The following is a 14,400-nucleotide window of genomic DNA, read 5'->3' on the forward strand; positions in this document are numbered from 1 at the left end:
AAACATTAAAGCTGCAGACAGCTTACAGTTTTTAGATTATGTCATCTTGGCTGTTGAGCTGTGATATGCAAACTGCATTGAAGTCGTTCTGGGGGTCCATTCTAACAACATGGAGCCACGCCAGTGACATTTTTGATATGTTGTAGATTAGTTTGAAGCTGACACAGTGTCTAAGCTCACAACTCAGTGTTACGTTCAAGTCCACAGCTGCAAAGTCCTGAAGGGCTTTCAATGTAGCGCGTCACTTTATAAAAGCCCCACCAGTGAAATGGGGAGACCGCAGCTTACATATTGAGGTTTGATGACGATGCAGGTCAAGTGAATAAGGTCGCAGTCACACACTCCTAGAGATCGATCTATGAACATCTGCCAACCACTGCTTGTTAGGGAAAAATGAGTATTTCCCAACCAGTTGCGAGTTGCTGTTGCAGGTTCACCTTCAAATTAAGAGCTGCACCTTTTGGTGGCTCCAGTGCTGATTGCACAACTTTTACTTTGAAGGAGAACCTTCTCATTTTTGTTATGCATTGCACTTTTTCAAGTTCTACTACAGCTGACTTAGTACTTAGTGAATTTTTGCGGGCAAACATGAAAAGCTACAGACAGCCACGGCAATCCGCCAGCAGCCAAAGCAGACACTAGAGCCAGAAACCTCCAGGAAACACTGCCAACCAGTCGGGGAATACACATTTTTCCATAGCAATATGTGATTATATCGCATCCATTATGACAAACAGCTGTTTGGTTACAAGAGAAATCTCAAAAAACAAATGACAATTTGCAAAACAATTTGCATCTCAGTCACAAATATAGAGTAATATTATAGAAGTATAGTATTAAATTAGCTATTTTTAATAGCTAGCAAGTAAAGGCTAAGACTCTTCTTTTGGGTCGAAAATTGGTCGACGCATCGGGCAGTGGACGACCCGAGGGCTTTTCTCCACTGTCGTCATTAAGGGTTGCCGATCATCATCTTCGCCCTGATTCAGTCGATACTGAGATTCACTTGCTGTTTCCGTAGCAATTGGAGTTTTTACAGGGTGGGGTTGCTAGCCCCACGCCCAACCCTCCTCCTTTCTCATCCGGGCTTGGGACCGGCAATGGCAGAGACTATTGGCCCAGCTTCTATATGAATTTGACTCGTACCGTATGGACATCTCAGAAATGCGATGGGCAGGAAGTGGGAAGATGGTTAGTGATGGAAAGATGGTGCTCTACTCTGACCATGCCCAAGACCATGCACGTGGCGTGGGCTTCATCCTCTTGCGACGTGCAACAACATCATTGCTGGCCTGGAAGCCCATTTCAGACCGCCTAACCTTAGCTCGTTTCCAAGCTAGGCATGTGAAAGTCACAATTCTTCAAGTATATGCTCCAACAGAAGAGGCTGACGATACTGACAAGGATGGGTTCTATGCGATGCTCCAGGATGCCATTGACAACTCCCCGCGTCATGATTTGCTGATCGTGGGCGGAGATTTCAACGCGCAAATAAGCAGTAACCGGGATGGCCTGGAATCGACTATCGGCCCATTTGGAATCGCAGCAATGACAAATGAAAACGGTAGGCGGCTGATCTCGTTCTGTGCGGCAAACCTGCTGACCATCAAGAACACCTTCTTCGGCCACAAGCGGATACACAAGGCGATGTGGAAGGCCCCCGGTGGCAGATATACAAGCGAGATCGACTACATCTGCATATCATCCCGCTGGGCATCCACCATTTGCGATGTTAGAGTGTGGCGTGGAGCCGACATTGACTCGGATCACTGCCTGCTAATTGCCAAATGTAAACTTCACCTGAAGCGCCTCCAACCACGACTGCAGCGGCCAAGTCCTTTTAACATTCAACGCCTAAAAGATGCAAATACGGCAGCAGAATTTCAACTCGAATTGAGAAACCGCTTCCAGCTCCTTGCTGCGGAAGGAAATAACAACAAAAATCCAGATACACCCTGGGATGAGCTAAAAGAGGCTGTGGTCGGTGCAGCAGAATCGAAGATTGGTCGCCGACGGGGTGGCTTTAAGGAGCGCTGGATCTCCGACCGTTCATGGGAACTTATAGATCAACGTCGCTTGGCAAAGTCAGTTCGGGACCAGGTGGCCTTTGACCCACATGCTTCTGCAGACCAGCGTGAGAGGGCCATGGCCACCTACCAAGACCTTGCCCGACAGGTCAAACGCAGCTGCCGGCGTGACAGGCGTGAATGGATCGAAGCTAAAGGCATCGAAGCCCAAGAAGCAGCCGATCGGAACGACACCCGAACCTTATATCGCATTGTACGAGATCTAACTGGGGCTCGTGGTGGCCGCGGTGTTCCAATCCGAGACAAAAATGGACGTGTCCTCCTTACTGCAGCTGAACAAGAACAACGATGGGTTGAACACTTCCGTGATACTCTGAACCAACCTGAGCCACCCCAACGGTTCGAGGCCGAAGACCTGGCACCTTCCATGGATCTTCTTCCTGTCGATATCGGACAAATCAGCATCACTGAAGTCAAGACAGCGATCCGACTCCTCAAGAGTGGAAAGGCCGCAGGCCTGGACGAAATCCTCGCCGAAATGCTGAAGAATGGTGGACCCCATCTTGAAGCCGCCCTTACAAGACTCCTAAACGCCTGCTGGTCAACATCACATGTACCCGATGATTGGACAAAAGGCACCATTATCAAACTTCCAAAAAAAGGTGATTTGGGTGACTGTAACAACTGGCGGGGCATCACGTTGCTGTCGGTACCCGGGAAAGTGTTTTGCCTCGCTCTTTTGAATCGGCTACGACACGCTGTGAACGAACGATTGCGAGAAGAGCAGGCTGGGTTTCGGAGTGGCCGGTCATGCGTCGAGCAAATCTTCACCCTCCGCATGATCATTGAACAAACATTGGAATACCAAAAGAAGATTTCTATTAATTTCATTGACTTCGAGAAGGCTTTTGACAGCGTCCACCGGCCGACTCTATGGGCTATCCTACGCCACTATGGAGTCCCTCAGCAGTTTGTAGATGCCTTTCGTTGTCTCTACTCCAACTCCCGTTGCTGCGTCCGGACGGATGACGGCTGCACAGCCTTCTTCAAGATCAATACTGGCGTCCGACAAGGATGCGTGCTATCCCCTTTCCTCTTCCTGTTGGTAATTGACTTCATCATGCGACGATCAGTTGACCAAGCTGACATCGGTGTGCCCTGGCACGAAGCGCGTAATCTCACTGACTTGGACTTCGCAGATGACATCGCCCTGCTGGGCTCGACTCAGGAAGACCTCCAAAAGTTGACCGCGGCCCTGCAGAGGGAGGCAACGAAAGTTGGATTAAGAATCAGCGCCAAAAAAACCAAGGTACTCCGAGTTGGCTATGCACGTGCCCGCATTCCTGTCATGATCAACCAACAACGTGCTGAAGAGGTGGAGAATTTTACATATCTTGGCAGCATCATCTCGAATGACGGGGTCTCTGATCGGGATGTCGACGCCAGAGTAGGGAAGGCAGTTGGTGTCCTGCGACGTCTCCAACCTATTTGGAACTCGACCTCCCTGAATGTAAGGGTCAAGATCAGACTACTGAACTCTATAGTCTTCCCTACTGCACTTTACGCTAGTGAAACCTGGCGCTCAACAAGTGCAATTATTCAACACCTGAACGTGCTTCAACAACGTGGCTTGCGGCGAATCCTGAGAATTTCCTACCGGGACCGAATAACAAATGAGGAGGTCCTACAAAGAGCAGGCACCCACCCATTAGCCGATGTTGTTGCAGAAAGGCGCTTTCGCTTTGCGGGACATATTTTACGCCTACCCCCTCATCGCCCAGCTAAGATTGCCATGACATGGCGTCCACGCACTGGCAAGCGAAAGCAAGGCCGACCAAAGACCACATGGCGTCGAACATTTATGGACGATCTGAGAACTGTCGACATTGCCTGGGACGAAGCTGAAGCAGTCGCTGCTGACCGACATCGATGGAGATCACTAGCTGCCCGATGCGCCGCTCGGCGTAGGAGGAACTAAGTCTAAGTCTAAAGGCTAAGACTACCAAAGAGGGTTCAAATAATCCCTTTTGTGACAAGTAAATAAATCAAAGACCAGACTAAATTCTCACAAAGACATCTATGCAGTAACAATGAAGCGTCTTAGCAGCTTTTCATCACCGTGGTTATGTACACCCAGGGCTGAATCCGTGCTATTGGAACTGTGGTCCAACCTAAATGTGACTAAGGCGTGGTGAAATAATCCCAAGCAAAGTCTACAGACAGAATAACATTCGTGTGTGTATAATCTGAGTCTGCTCTTGTCTTTCAGGTCAGTCAGCGTGGATCTGGAGCCCCTCCCTTCCCCGCCTGACACTTCTGCCCCAGCCAATCACAGAGGGAGCTCAGAGCCAGAAAGTCAGAGTCAGCGTGAGTACTGGGATGAGGGGACGTTACCTCGGCGACACATCCTCTGATAATCAGAGTGTTGCTGTGTATTTCAGTTCAAAACTGTTATTTTTTTATTTCTGAGGTTTTGTTTTATCCTGTTCGTTCACACGTGGGTACCCAGAGATAAAGTAACTACACGAGAGGAAGTGCAAACATTTAGTTTATTTCTGTTTTGCTCTCCTTTAGCTCTGCTTTTAGTCTCTACAACAACATACTCCTGTTCGTCTGCTATAAGCGCTCCTCTGTCTTTAACTGGGTGGTCACTGGGTTTCTGGTGTGTTTTTAGAGCTTATTTGCTCTCTTCAGCAGCTCAAAGATAAAAACAGACAAGCAGGTTGGCTGAACACAGAACCAGTGTTTCACAGTGAACACGGAACCATTACAGTTTACACAGTATTGATTATTGCAGCCAGTTTTGCACATTCGGACAGAAACAAACACATTCGCCGTCTTTGATCATCCCTACAGCTCCTGTCACCTTCACCCTGCCAGAGCAGGTAATCCAGAAGACAGATCACTTCCTGTTCTCCTACCCCTGGTTCCACGGACCCATCTCTCGCGTCAAGGCGGCCCACCTGGTTCAGAGCTCCGGGCCAGAGGGACACGGGGTGTTTCTGGTCCGACAGAGTGAGACACGCAGGGGCGACTACGTCCTCACCTTCAACTACCAGGGAAAAGCAAAGGTACGGATCAGTATGTGGGTACAGTTGTGGTTGCAGTTGAGGATTGTCTTTTGAAACCCAAGTTGTTTTGTTTTTTTCCATCTGGAAACGTGAAAATTGTGCAGACACAGGAAGCATTACACAAGCATAGATAAACAAGTGTGCACACTGAGCACTGTGGTTAGGAAAAGAATTCACTTCAGCCAACGTGAAACGTCTGTTTCCTCATCTTTTTTCCCTCTTTCCTCTCTGCAGCACCTGCGCCTCTCTTTGACAGAATGGGGTCAGTGCAGGGTGCAGCACCTGCGCTTCCCATCTGTTATGGACATGCTCAGTCATTTCAGACTCTTCCCTATCCCACTGGAGTGTGGAGCCGCCGGTGCTGTCACTCTGTCCCGCTTCGTAGTGGCGGGTTCCACCCCGCCTTCACAGGGTGAGACTCGTGGATTTGGACCTCATTCAAATAATAATGTGTACCAACGGTGTTATCGCTGAATTAGTAGTGTGATGCACACACGTTTAAAGGCAGTACACCCGTACTTATACAAATTAAAGGAGCAGCTTCTCCAGTAGTTTGTGGTTGTGCTCCACTGCAGTTTGTAGTACCTCCGCGAATCAGTGCACATCTGAAATTCAGACTGAATAAAGAGGTTTTTAGTTTTTATATAATCAACTTCTACAGCTCATGTTTGCTGATTTATTTCCTCTTGTTTCCCTCAGGTCAGCTCTCAGGCGCTTTCCTCGTCCCGTTCTCCCTCCATCGCTGGAGCTCTGAGCCCAGCTTGGCTCACTGCAGCCTGGCTCGCAGCTCCAGCCAGCCCCCTTCCTCCTGCTCCACCAACACCACGGCCAGCACCAGCTTTTCCACTTCCAGCTCCTTTTCCCAGTCTGGAATCCATTCTTTTACCCGCACCGGCATGGTCCCCGAGCCCACGCTGTCAGCCCCGCCTCCACTCCGTCGGAGCGAGTCGGTAGGAAGGAGGAACCTGCTACGCCACCCCAGCACCCACGCTCCCATCATCCCTCAGCGGGACTCAGACTATGAGCTGGAACCTGACCGCGGTCGCAAGCGGGCAATAGACAACCAGTACATGTTGCTCTGACCCCGCTGAGTCAAACACCTGCAACACCTCTGAACGACAGCAGACACCTGTGAAGCTGACACACTCAGACACACACAAACACACTTGTGTTTGCTTGTCGCTCCCCTCCCACAGGTATATAACCTGATTGCAGCAGACTCATGAACTTGAGTGAAGAAGTCTTTGTCTGATGAATGCATACCACTGTGTATGTGGAAACACACACAAACACTCACTTTGTGCGTGTGTGTGTTTACCAGTGTCAGACCCTCACATCCTCCACCCAGACTGTCCACAGTGAATGTATTTTCGGAGCTTTATAACAGTGCTGATTATTAATGTTGAGGTTCTCTGTGAGAGTGGGAGAGTCAAATGACTATTGACCTAAAGCCCAGGCAGAAAATAGTTTTCTATATTTCTATTCTGGTCATTTTTATAGAGGTGCACTTGTTTTCATTTCTTTGGCACTTAACCAGAACTGATGGGAAGGCACTCCCTGCAAAATTGGTTAATTTAAAATATTTAAAAGACATTTACTCTCCACACAAAGTTTCCAGTGTGGAGCAAACTCTCACCTTTCTTTCTTTTTTTGTACACAGACAAAGAGCGCTCATTTTAGAGCATTATTACATTAGATATTCTCCCACTTGTGCTTTATTATGTATTGAAGTATATCTTCAGTGCACTTTGAAAGCAATGTGTATTTTTTCTATGCACAGATACTTTTGTAGAAAAATAATAATGATTTTTATTTTTTTTTACAGTCAAAAAGGGGAAACTTTTGTTACATTTTGCTAAAAATGGATTGAGCACCGCTTCCACTCCTTCAAACTTACAGAGAAGAACGGATTCAGAATCAGATTTTCATCACCGCTCTTTAATTTTTACCCTAAATCTAAGTTTGAGTTGTGCATCTGGATGTGACCGTTTATGCGAGAATAAAGCAAGTGTGTGGTGTTATGTTGAATTTTGATCACCTAAGGCAGTTATACTCAACTTATGGGTAGGTCAGGGTCACTTTGAGTGTCAGCTGGAATATCTGCCCTTTCAGATTTACTAAATAAAAAGGACAGACGAGGTTCCGGCTCTTTAATTGTACCCAAAGCAGCTGCAGCTACAATCCAGCTGCTGAATGCCTTAAAAGATATTATTTACTTGTAATATAGTCAAGTATTTTAAAAATAAACTATTTTACAAGAGAGTAAATTATTACTTATAATTATAATTACTTATATAACAACAAAGCACCACAGAAATCATTTCTGCCACAAAATCAAAGAAGCTGGAGTGATAAAGTAACAAGAGAATTTTAATATGTCGCCATCCTGCAGCCGTGAACGGTGGGTTTAGATGGTCTGTGGATATTATTACAAGCACTTTTTAAGAGTTTGAAGTTTCAACTGAATGAACGACAGAAAATTGTACTTCTGCTCTGGTTTATATGCTATAAGATGTGACGTGTAAACGTTTTCCTCCATTGTCACAGGTTTACAGGTCGCAGGCATTTAAGAGCTCATAAAACAACCTTTAACAGCAATAACTCTGAGTGATTGTTTGCTGGATCAGTTTCTCTCACAGTTGAGGAGCAGTTTTTATCCCACTCTTCTTTTGTGGCCATTCATTGTGCACACCTCCCATATGGAAAAGATATATATAAATCTTATAAAGGTTGTATCTGTCTTGTGTGAAACTTGTATGAAAAGCATACAAGAGTGAAAACAGATATAAGATCCCTTGAAAAATTATATAATAATAATGATATAATGATACTTACTAAAACAATATATGAAAGAAATAAGAAAGTGGCCACTTTCATGAGTAAATCATATACGTTTTTACTATCTCTTTTCCATATGGGCTCTGTTCAGGACCCACTGCAGTATTTCAGGCTGCTGTGGTTGGGATCGTCGACCTGTTGCACGATCCAGTTTCAGTCAAGCTTTAGCCTTCACACAGTGGCCTTACATTTGGCTCTAGAATACTTTGGTATAGAAAGGAGTTCCCGGTCGACTCAGTCGATGCTTGAACGTTGGCGTGACAGCTTTGTGCAGGCGTGCTGTGTTTGGCTTTCATCAAATGTGGCACTGACTGTGGCATCTTTTGATCCACAAGTCTTGTGGTTTGCTCAGATGCTCCTTTGCAAACCTAATCTGTGTGCTGACATGTTCCCTTTAGAGAGAAGAGGTTGTCTCCTTCCAAACAATTCATACTTGTTCTGTCATGGACTTTAACATTAAGAAATGTTAAAGGTGCTATGGAGGTGCTCACACTTGCAGACGATCAGTTAAGTGTGTTTAATTTGCTTCTTACTTTCTTAATTACTATGGAAACAATAAGGGTCTTCTTAGTTTTTCTGCATAGAGTAATGTGTGATTTAAGCGGTCTCTTTATGTTTTTTCAGCAATACCTTCACTGCATTTTACTGATTTTGTGGCATGAAACGATTTACCAAAATAAGACTTGGCACTCCAATGTGAATTTTGCACTTGTATGTCAAAAAAAACAAAGACATAAACTTGAATGGCTTCACTTCAAAGAGCACAACAGGGGGGGAACTTTATGTGCAGACCAAAACAAAGTAGTTATTGAGTCAAAGTCGGGCATTTAACACAAGTCTGATTGATTTATCCTTCACGTTGTCTGGAGTCTCAACCTTTTTCCAATCAGTTTTGCATCGGGCTGTTAATCCAGCATTAAACCCTTAATGCTCCGGAAAAACTGAGGTGGCTCAGTTAATATTAACATGTGCTTTCCTGATTTGGGGGAGGAGCGTCATGTTCTTATCTGTATTTTTTACACTCACAGCATTAATTTTTTTTTTTTTTCGTATTTTCTGTGTGACTTCACCACAGCAGCTAAAAACCAAGGAATGGCTGTGAAGTTAATGTCTTTTTTTTTACACTATATGTTATTTGTAATAGAATTTGTATGTTTATATCATAGAAGAAGTTTGGTTTCAATCAGCAAAGCTTTGAAAGTGTCACGAGATGTTAGACACCAGTGATCGGACGCTGTTCCTCTGTCCTCCAGCTTCATGTTTTTGTGCACTTAAACTGGATTTAATCGATAACATAAGGTGCCTTGTGAGTTTGTCATCATAGCTTTTGTAAGGTTTATCCCACCAGTTGAAAGTGCACTGACTATGCCAGGTGTCAACTCAGGTGTAAATTTTATTGCTGTGAGCGGACTTAAAAAAAAAAATCTCATTCCACCACATTGAGTTTCTTCAAAGGGCATCTAAACAGCTGATTTTTACCCCAGACTTTATGGTGTTCTCGTTTTTCACACGCCAAACATGAAATGTCATGTTTCCTGTAATTTTTACTTTATTTTTATTTTAATAATTGAAGCTTCAGTGCCACTAGCAGCAGGATTTCTTGGGGAATGGTGTTGTAGGACTTGTCTGTCTTCTAACCTTGCTTTAACACTAACTTTAGCAGATGATTTTAGGTTTACTTGCAGTAAATCTGTGCTTAATATATGGTTTAGATATGATTCTGTTTGTCTCGCTGTCCTCTTAATTATTGCAGTTTGCTGGAGAGGTTTCTTTCCTTTTTTTTTAAATAAGAGAAAAAGAAAAATGCAACTTGACTCCCTCCTTGTCACGATCAGAGCGAGATCGTCGTCATTACTCCTCTAATAACAAGTCAGCTTTGTCTACCAAAGGAATATTTGTTACAATGGTTGTGTAGTTCTCTTTAATGTAATCATCATGATAAAGACTGACATCTTTCAAGGGGAACAAAAACAAGAATGTTTTTGGCAAAAGTACGGTTGGTCTTCCTAACTTTTATGTTGCTCAAAGTCAAAACAAATCACCTTCTCCATCAACACCTCTGTTTCTCTTCTGCTAAACGAAAGCAACGGTAACAGTAACTATTTTTAAAAATATACCAGTCCCCTCTCTTTGCTGATTTCCCTTTAAGGGAGAATGACTGTGCCTTTTGCCAGAAAGCTGCTGTTGCTTTTCCCCTTTTTAATTGTTGTTGTTGTTGTTTTTCCTCTCCAGAGCTCAGGGTGTGATTGTGTAGTGCAATATCTGAGAGATGCCCCGTGCTTCACACCTTCATGTTTGTAGCTAGGGAGCGATCAGAAGCTTGGATGGATGGCTTTCGGTGTTTTCACCTGGTCATAGATTGAAGTAAAAAATAGCCAATGACTGCCCAAGATCCTGGGAAAACATGCTATGTTAGAAAAAATAAACAGGGCTACCGCATATTTCTGTTGCTTCATGGCTGATATTTGCAGGAATCGAGATAATGCAAGAGAAAATCCCCATGTACCTCAGGGGTCTTTTAATCTTTAACATCTACTCCAGAAATGCCCCCACTCACCCCCCCAAATCCATGTTTTATTTTTTTAATGTCCAGTAGATGAATGTCATGTGTTCTCAATACTGTTCATCCCGTTTTGTTTTGTTTTTTTAACTCAGCACTGTAAACATTCCAGTTTAACCCATCATCCCTTCTACAGTCAACGAAAACCACCTTTGAAAATCTGTCATTGTGTTTGCATCCCTTTCAGCATCTAAATTATATTAAATATATATCAACTGTATATTTGACCCATTTTTTAAAATAAACCCAACCAAAAAAAAAAAAAAATGGTGTGGTTAGTTTGTGTATCTGATGTTTGTCTTTGTTCATCACAAAGAACAAAGTTGGCAAATGCGACATGGTGGCATTTCTGTTTTACAGCTGTAAGATACAGAGATTACAGTGACTACACTTACCTGACACTTTGTTGGGTACATCTGTTCACATGGCAACAAATCAGAATCAGAAAGGGGTTTATTGCCAAATGTTGAGCAGGTTTACAACATTAGGAAATTGCTGCGGTGCTTCAGTGCAAACATAGTGTCATAAATAGCACTTAAATAGTGTCATAAATAGCACTTAAATAGACATGAAAAAATAAAAGTAGGGATAAGAATTAAGAGTGCTACGTAGAAAGATATATACATGAGTGCAGGTGGTGATCAGTGCCAAACATGGAATGATGCAGTGAACACAGCGTAGGGTCATGTGTTAGTGGTGGGAACAGTCATATGGTTATTGTTCATGTGTCCAACAGCAGAAGGGAAGAAACTGTTCTTATGGCGAGAGGTTCTGGTGCGAATGGACCGGAGCCTCCTGCCTGAGGGGAGCAGGTCAAACAGACTGTGTCCAGGGTGAGAAGGGTCAGCTGAGATCCGAGCTGCACGCCGCAGTGTCCTGGAGGTGTACAGGTCCTGCAGAGATGGGAGTCTGCAGCCAACCACCTTCTCAGCAGAGCGCACAACACGCTGCAGTCTCTGTTTGTCCCTGCTAGTGGCTCCAGCGTACCACACGGTGATGGAGGAGGTGAGGATGGACTCGATGATTGCAGTGTAGAACTGCATCATCGTCCGTGTTGGCAGGTTGAATTTCTTCAGCTGCCTCAGGAAGTACATCCTCTGCTGGGCTTTCTTGATGACGGAGGTGATGGTGGGCTCCCACTTCAGGTCCTGGGTGATGGTACCCAGGAAGCGGAATGAGTCCACAGAGGTGATGGGGGTGTCAGTCAGGATGATGGGGGGGAGTGGGGCTGTGTGCTTCCTGAAGTCCACAATAATCTCCACTGTCTTCTGGGCATTCAGCACCAGGTTGTTGTGGCTGCACCAGGACACCAGACGTTCAACCTCCCTCCTGTAGGCAGACTCATCCCCGTCAGAGATGAGCCCAATAACGGTGGTGTCATCTGCAAACTTGATTAGCTTGACAGACTGGTGGGTGGAGGTGCAGCAGTTGGTGTACAGGGAGAAGAGCAGAGGAGAAAGAACACAGCCCTGAGGGGAGCCGGTGCTGATGGTCCGGGAGTCCGAGACATTCTTTCCCAGCCTCACATGCTGCTTCCTGTCCGTCAGGAAGTCAGTGATCCACCGGCAGATGGGATCAGGCACATTCATCTGGGAAAGCTTGCCTCGGAGATGGTCTGGAAGGATGGTGTTGAAGGCAGAGCTGAAGTCCACAAACAGGATCCTGGCGTAGGTTCCTGGGGAGTCCAGATGCTGCAGGATGAAGTGTAGGGCCATGTTGATGGCGTCATCTACAGACCTGTTGGCTCTGTATGCAAACTGCAGGCGGTCCAGGAGGGGGGCCGTGAGGGTCCTGAGATGGGAGAGAACTAGGCGCTCAAATGACTTCATGACCACAGATGTCAGAGCCACGGGTCTGTAGTCATTTAGTCCAGTGATCCTAGGTTTCTTGGGGACAGGGATTATGGTGGAGGACTTGAAGCAGGCAGGCACATGACATGCCTGCAGTGAGGAGTTGAAAATGCCAGAAAACACTGGGGCCAGCTCGTTTGCACAGTGTCTGAGGGTGGCAGGAGACACGCCGTCTGGGCCGGGAGCTTTCCGAGCATTCAGGTTCTTAAACTGCTTCCTCACATCTGCTTCATGAATATGAAGAGTTGTGGTGGGAGGAGGTGGTGTGAAATCCTCTTTTGTGTGGGGTGAGGAGGGGGGTGTTGTAGGTGAACAGTTTGAAGGTGGTGATGGCTCTATGGAGGGGGGAGAGGTGGGGGAATTAGTGTCCAAAGTGCCTCTATTGTTGGGGCCGTTGGAGGTGTGAAGGCTGCCTGATGGCTCGTCAAAACGGCAGTAGAAGTCGTTAAGGGTGTTGGCTAAGAGCAAGTCATCAGTGGAGTGGGGGGTTTTAGGCTTGTAGTTTGTAATATTCCTAAAACCTTTCCACACAGAGGCCGAGTCATTCTCTGAGATCTGCTGCTGCATCTTCTCAGAGTGCTGATGTTTAGCAATGTCCACTTCTTTAGTGAACCTGTACTTGGCCTCTCTGTAGCAGTCCCTGTCTCCGCTTCTGAACGCCTTTCTCTTTTCCAGCCACAGGTTTTTGAGTTTAGGAGTAAACCAGGGTTTGTCATTGTTATAACTCACCCTGGTGCGTGATGGCACAATGCTGTCCTCACAGAAGTGGATATAGGAGGTGACAGTGTCCGTAAACTCGTCCAAGCTGTTAGAAGCAGCCTTCATTGTGTCCCAGTCTGTAGACTCCAAACACGTGCGAAGCTCCTCCACAGCCTCGTTGCTCCACAGTTTTTTAGTCCTCACGACAGGTTTGGAGAGCTTCAGCCTCTGTCTGTACGCGGGGATTAGGTGGATCATGACGTGGTCAGAAAGTCCGAGTGAAGCGCGGGGCACCGCGCGATAGGCCCCGCTGATCGTGCTGTAACAGTGGTCTAATGTCCTCTCCTCTCTGGTCGGGCATTTAATATACTGCTTGTATTTGGGAAGCTCATGGCTCAGATTGGCTTTGTTAAAGTCCCCAAGAGCAATGATGAGAGAGTCCGGGAATGTCCGCTCCATGTGCAGTATCTGCTCCGCGAGTGCGCACTGAGCTGCCTGCGCATCTGCGTCTGGCGGGATGTAAACAGCGGCCAGGATGAATGAAGAAAACTCCCGCGGAGAATAACAACCAAGTGCATTTAGACATGGTCAAGATGACCTGTTCAAACGCCAAATGAAAATCAAAAGAAAGGTGATTCTTAGTGCAGCAGATAACTTAAGATTACAAGGAAATGGTTCACAGAGATGGATGCCCAAAGTTGGTACATACATTCTTTTATAATCACTTTCTTGATAAAACTCAAGATGGTAGTCATTTTCATGATGGTTATTGACAAAGGCAAAAAAGTATATTTTGTTAGATAAGTAGATCTGAGTTTTCTGTGATCTACTTTAGCCCAGTAATTTATAAAACACTTTTTGGTAGCTCCGACCTTGCACTGTAAACTCCACCCCCTGAGATTTTTTCAGTGTTTTTGGACACATGCAAACCCACATGGATACATTATGGGTTATTCACAATAAACAGGATTAAAAATTATTTTATTTTTTTTACATTAAACAAAGAAAAACCCAATATTATAAAAAAGCAGTTTAACACTTGCACTTGTGTATTTTCCTTGCTCAAAATCAAATCCAGTCATTTTATTGCTAAGATTGCACTCAAAGAGTGAAATGGACAACTTTTTCCATTTACTATTCAATGCACAGTACAGTGGAAAACTCTTGAGTCATCACTCATTTGATTCACTTATTTACTTGAATAGATGAAAAATAGTAATGAAAATGCAGTTCGGGGAGGTTCCGGTGAATATGGTAGGCTAGAAGACGTGCTTTCACTGTGCTCCCGCTCCCACCTGTACTTATCACAGTGTAATGCGCACTACTGTCTATATTTTTACCTAAACTAGTGACTG

General features: G+C 45.2%; 1 protein-coding gene across 3 annotated transcripts in view; it reads left to right on the forward strand.

Moving 5' to 3' along the window:
* Positions 1-10,751, forward strand: part of sh2b3 (SH2B adaptor protein 3) — a 74,300-nt gene extending 63,549 nt beyond the window's left edge. For 2 of the 3 annotated variants that reach the window (XM_082554292.1, XM_082554291.1), the window contains exons 5-8: positions 4,297-4,394; positions 4,884-5,098; positions 5,333-5,510; positions 5,798-10,751. In XM_082554292.1, the coding sequence (XP_082410418.1) occupies positions 4,297-4,394; positions 4,884-5,098; positions 5,333-5,510; positions 5,798-6,180 (874 nt within the window). In that variant the 3' untranslated portion in view covers positions 6,181-10,751. The remainder of the gene's footprint in view (positions 1-4,296; positions 4,395-4,883; positions 5,099-5,332; positions 5,511-5,797) is intronic. The other variant, XM_082554293.1, reaches the window with a different exon arrangement.
* The last annotated feature ends 3,649 nt before the right edge of the window (positions 10,752-14,400 follow it).

The sequence above is a fragment of the Aulonocara stuartgranti genome, assembly GCF_965226115.1.
Source record: "Aulonocara stuartgranti genome assembly, chromosome: 12".
NCBI classification, from domain to species: Eukaryota; Metazoa; Chordata; class Actinopteri; order Cichliformes; family Cichlidae; genus Aulonocara; species Aulonocara stuartgranti.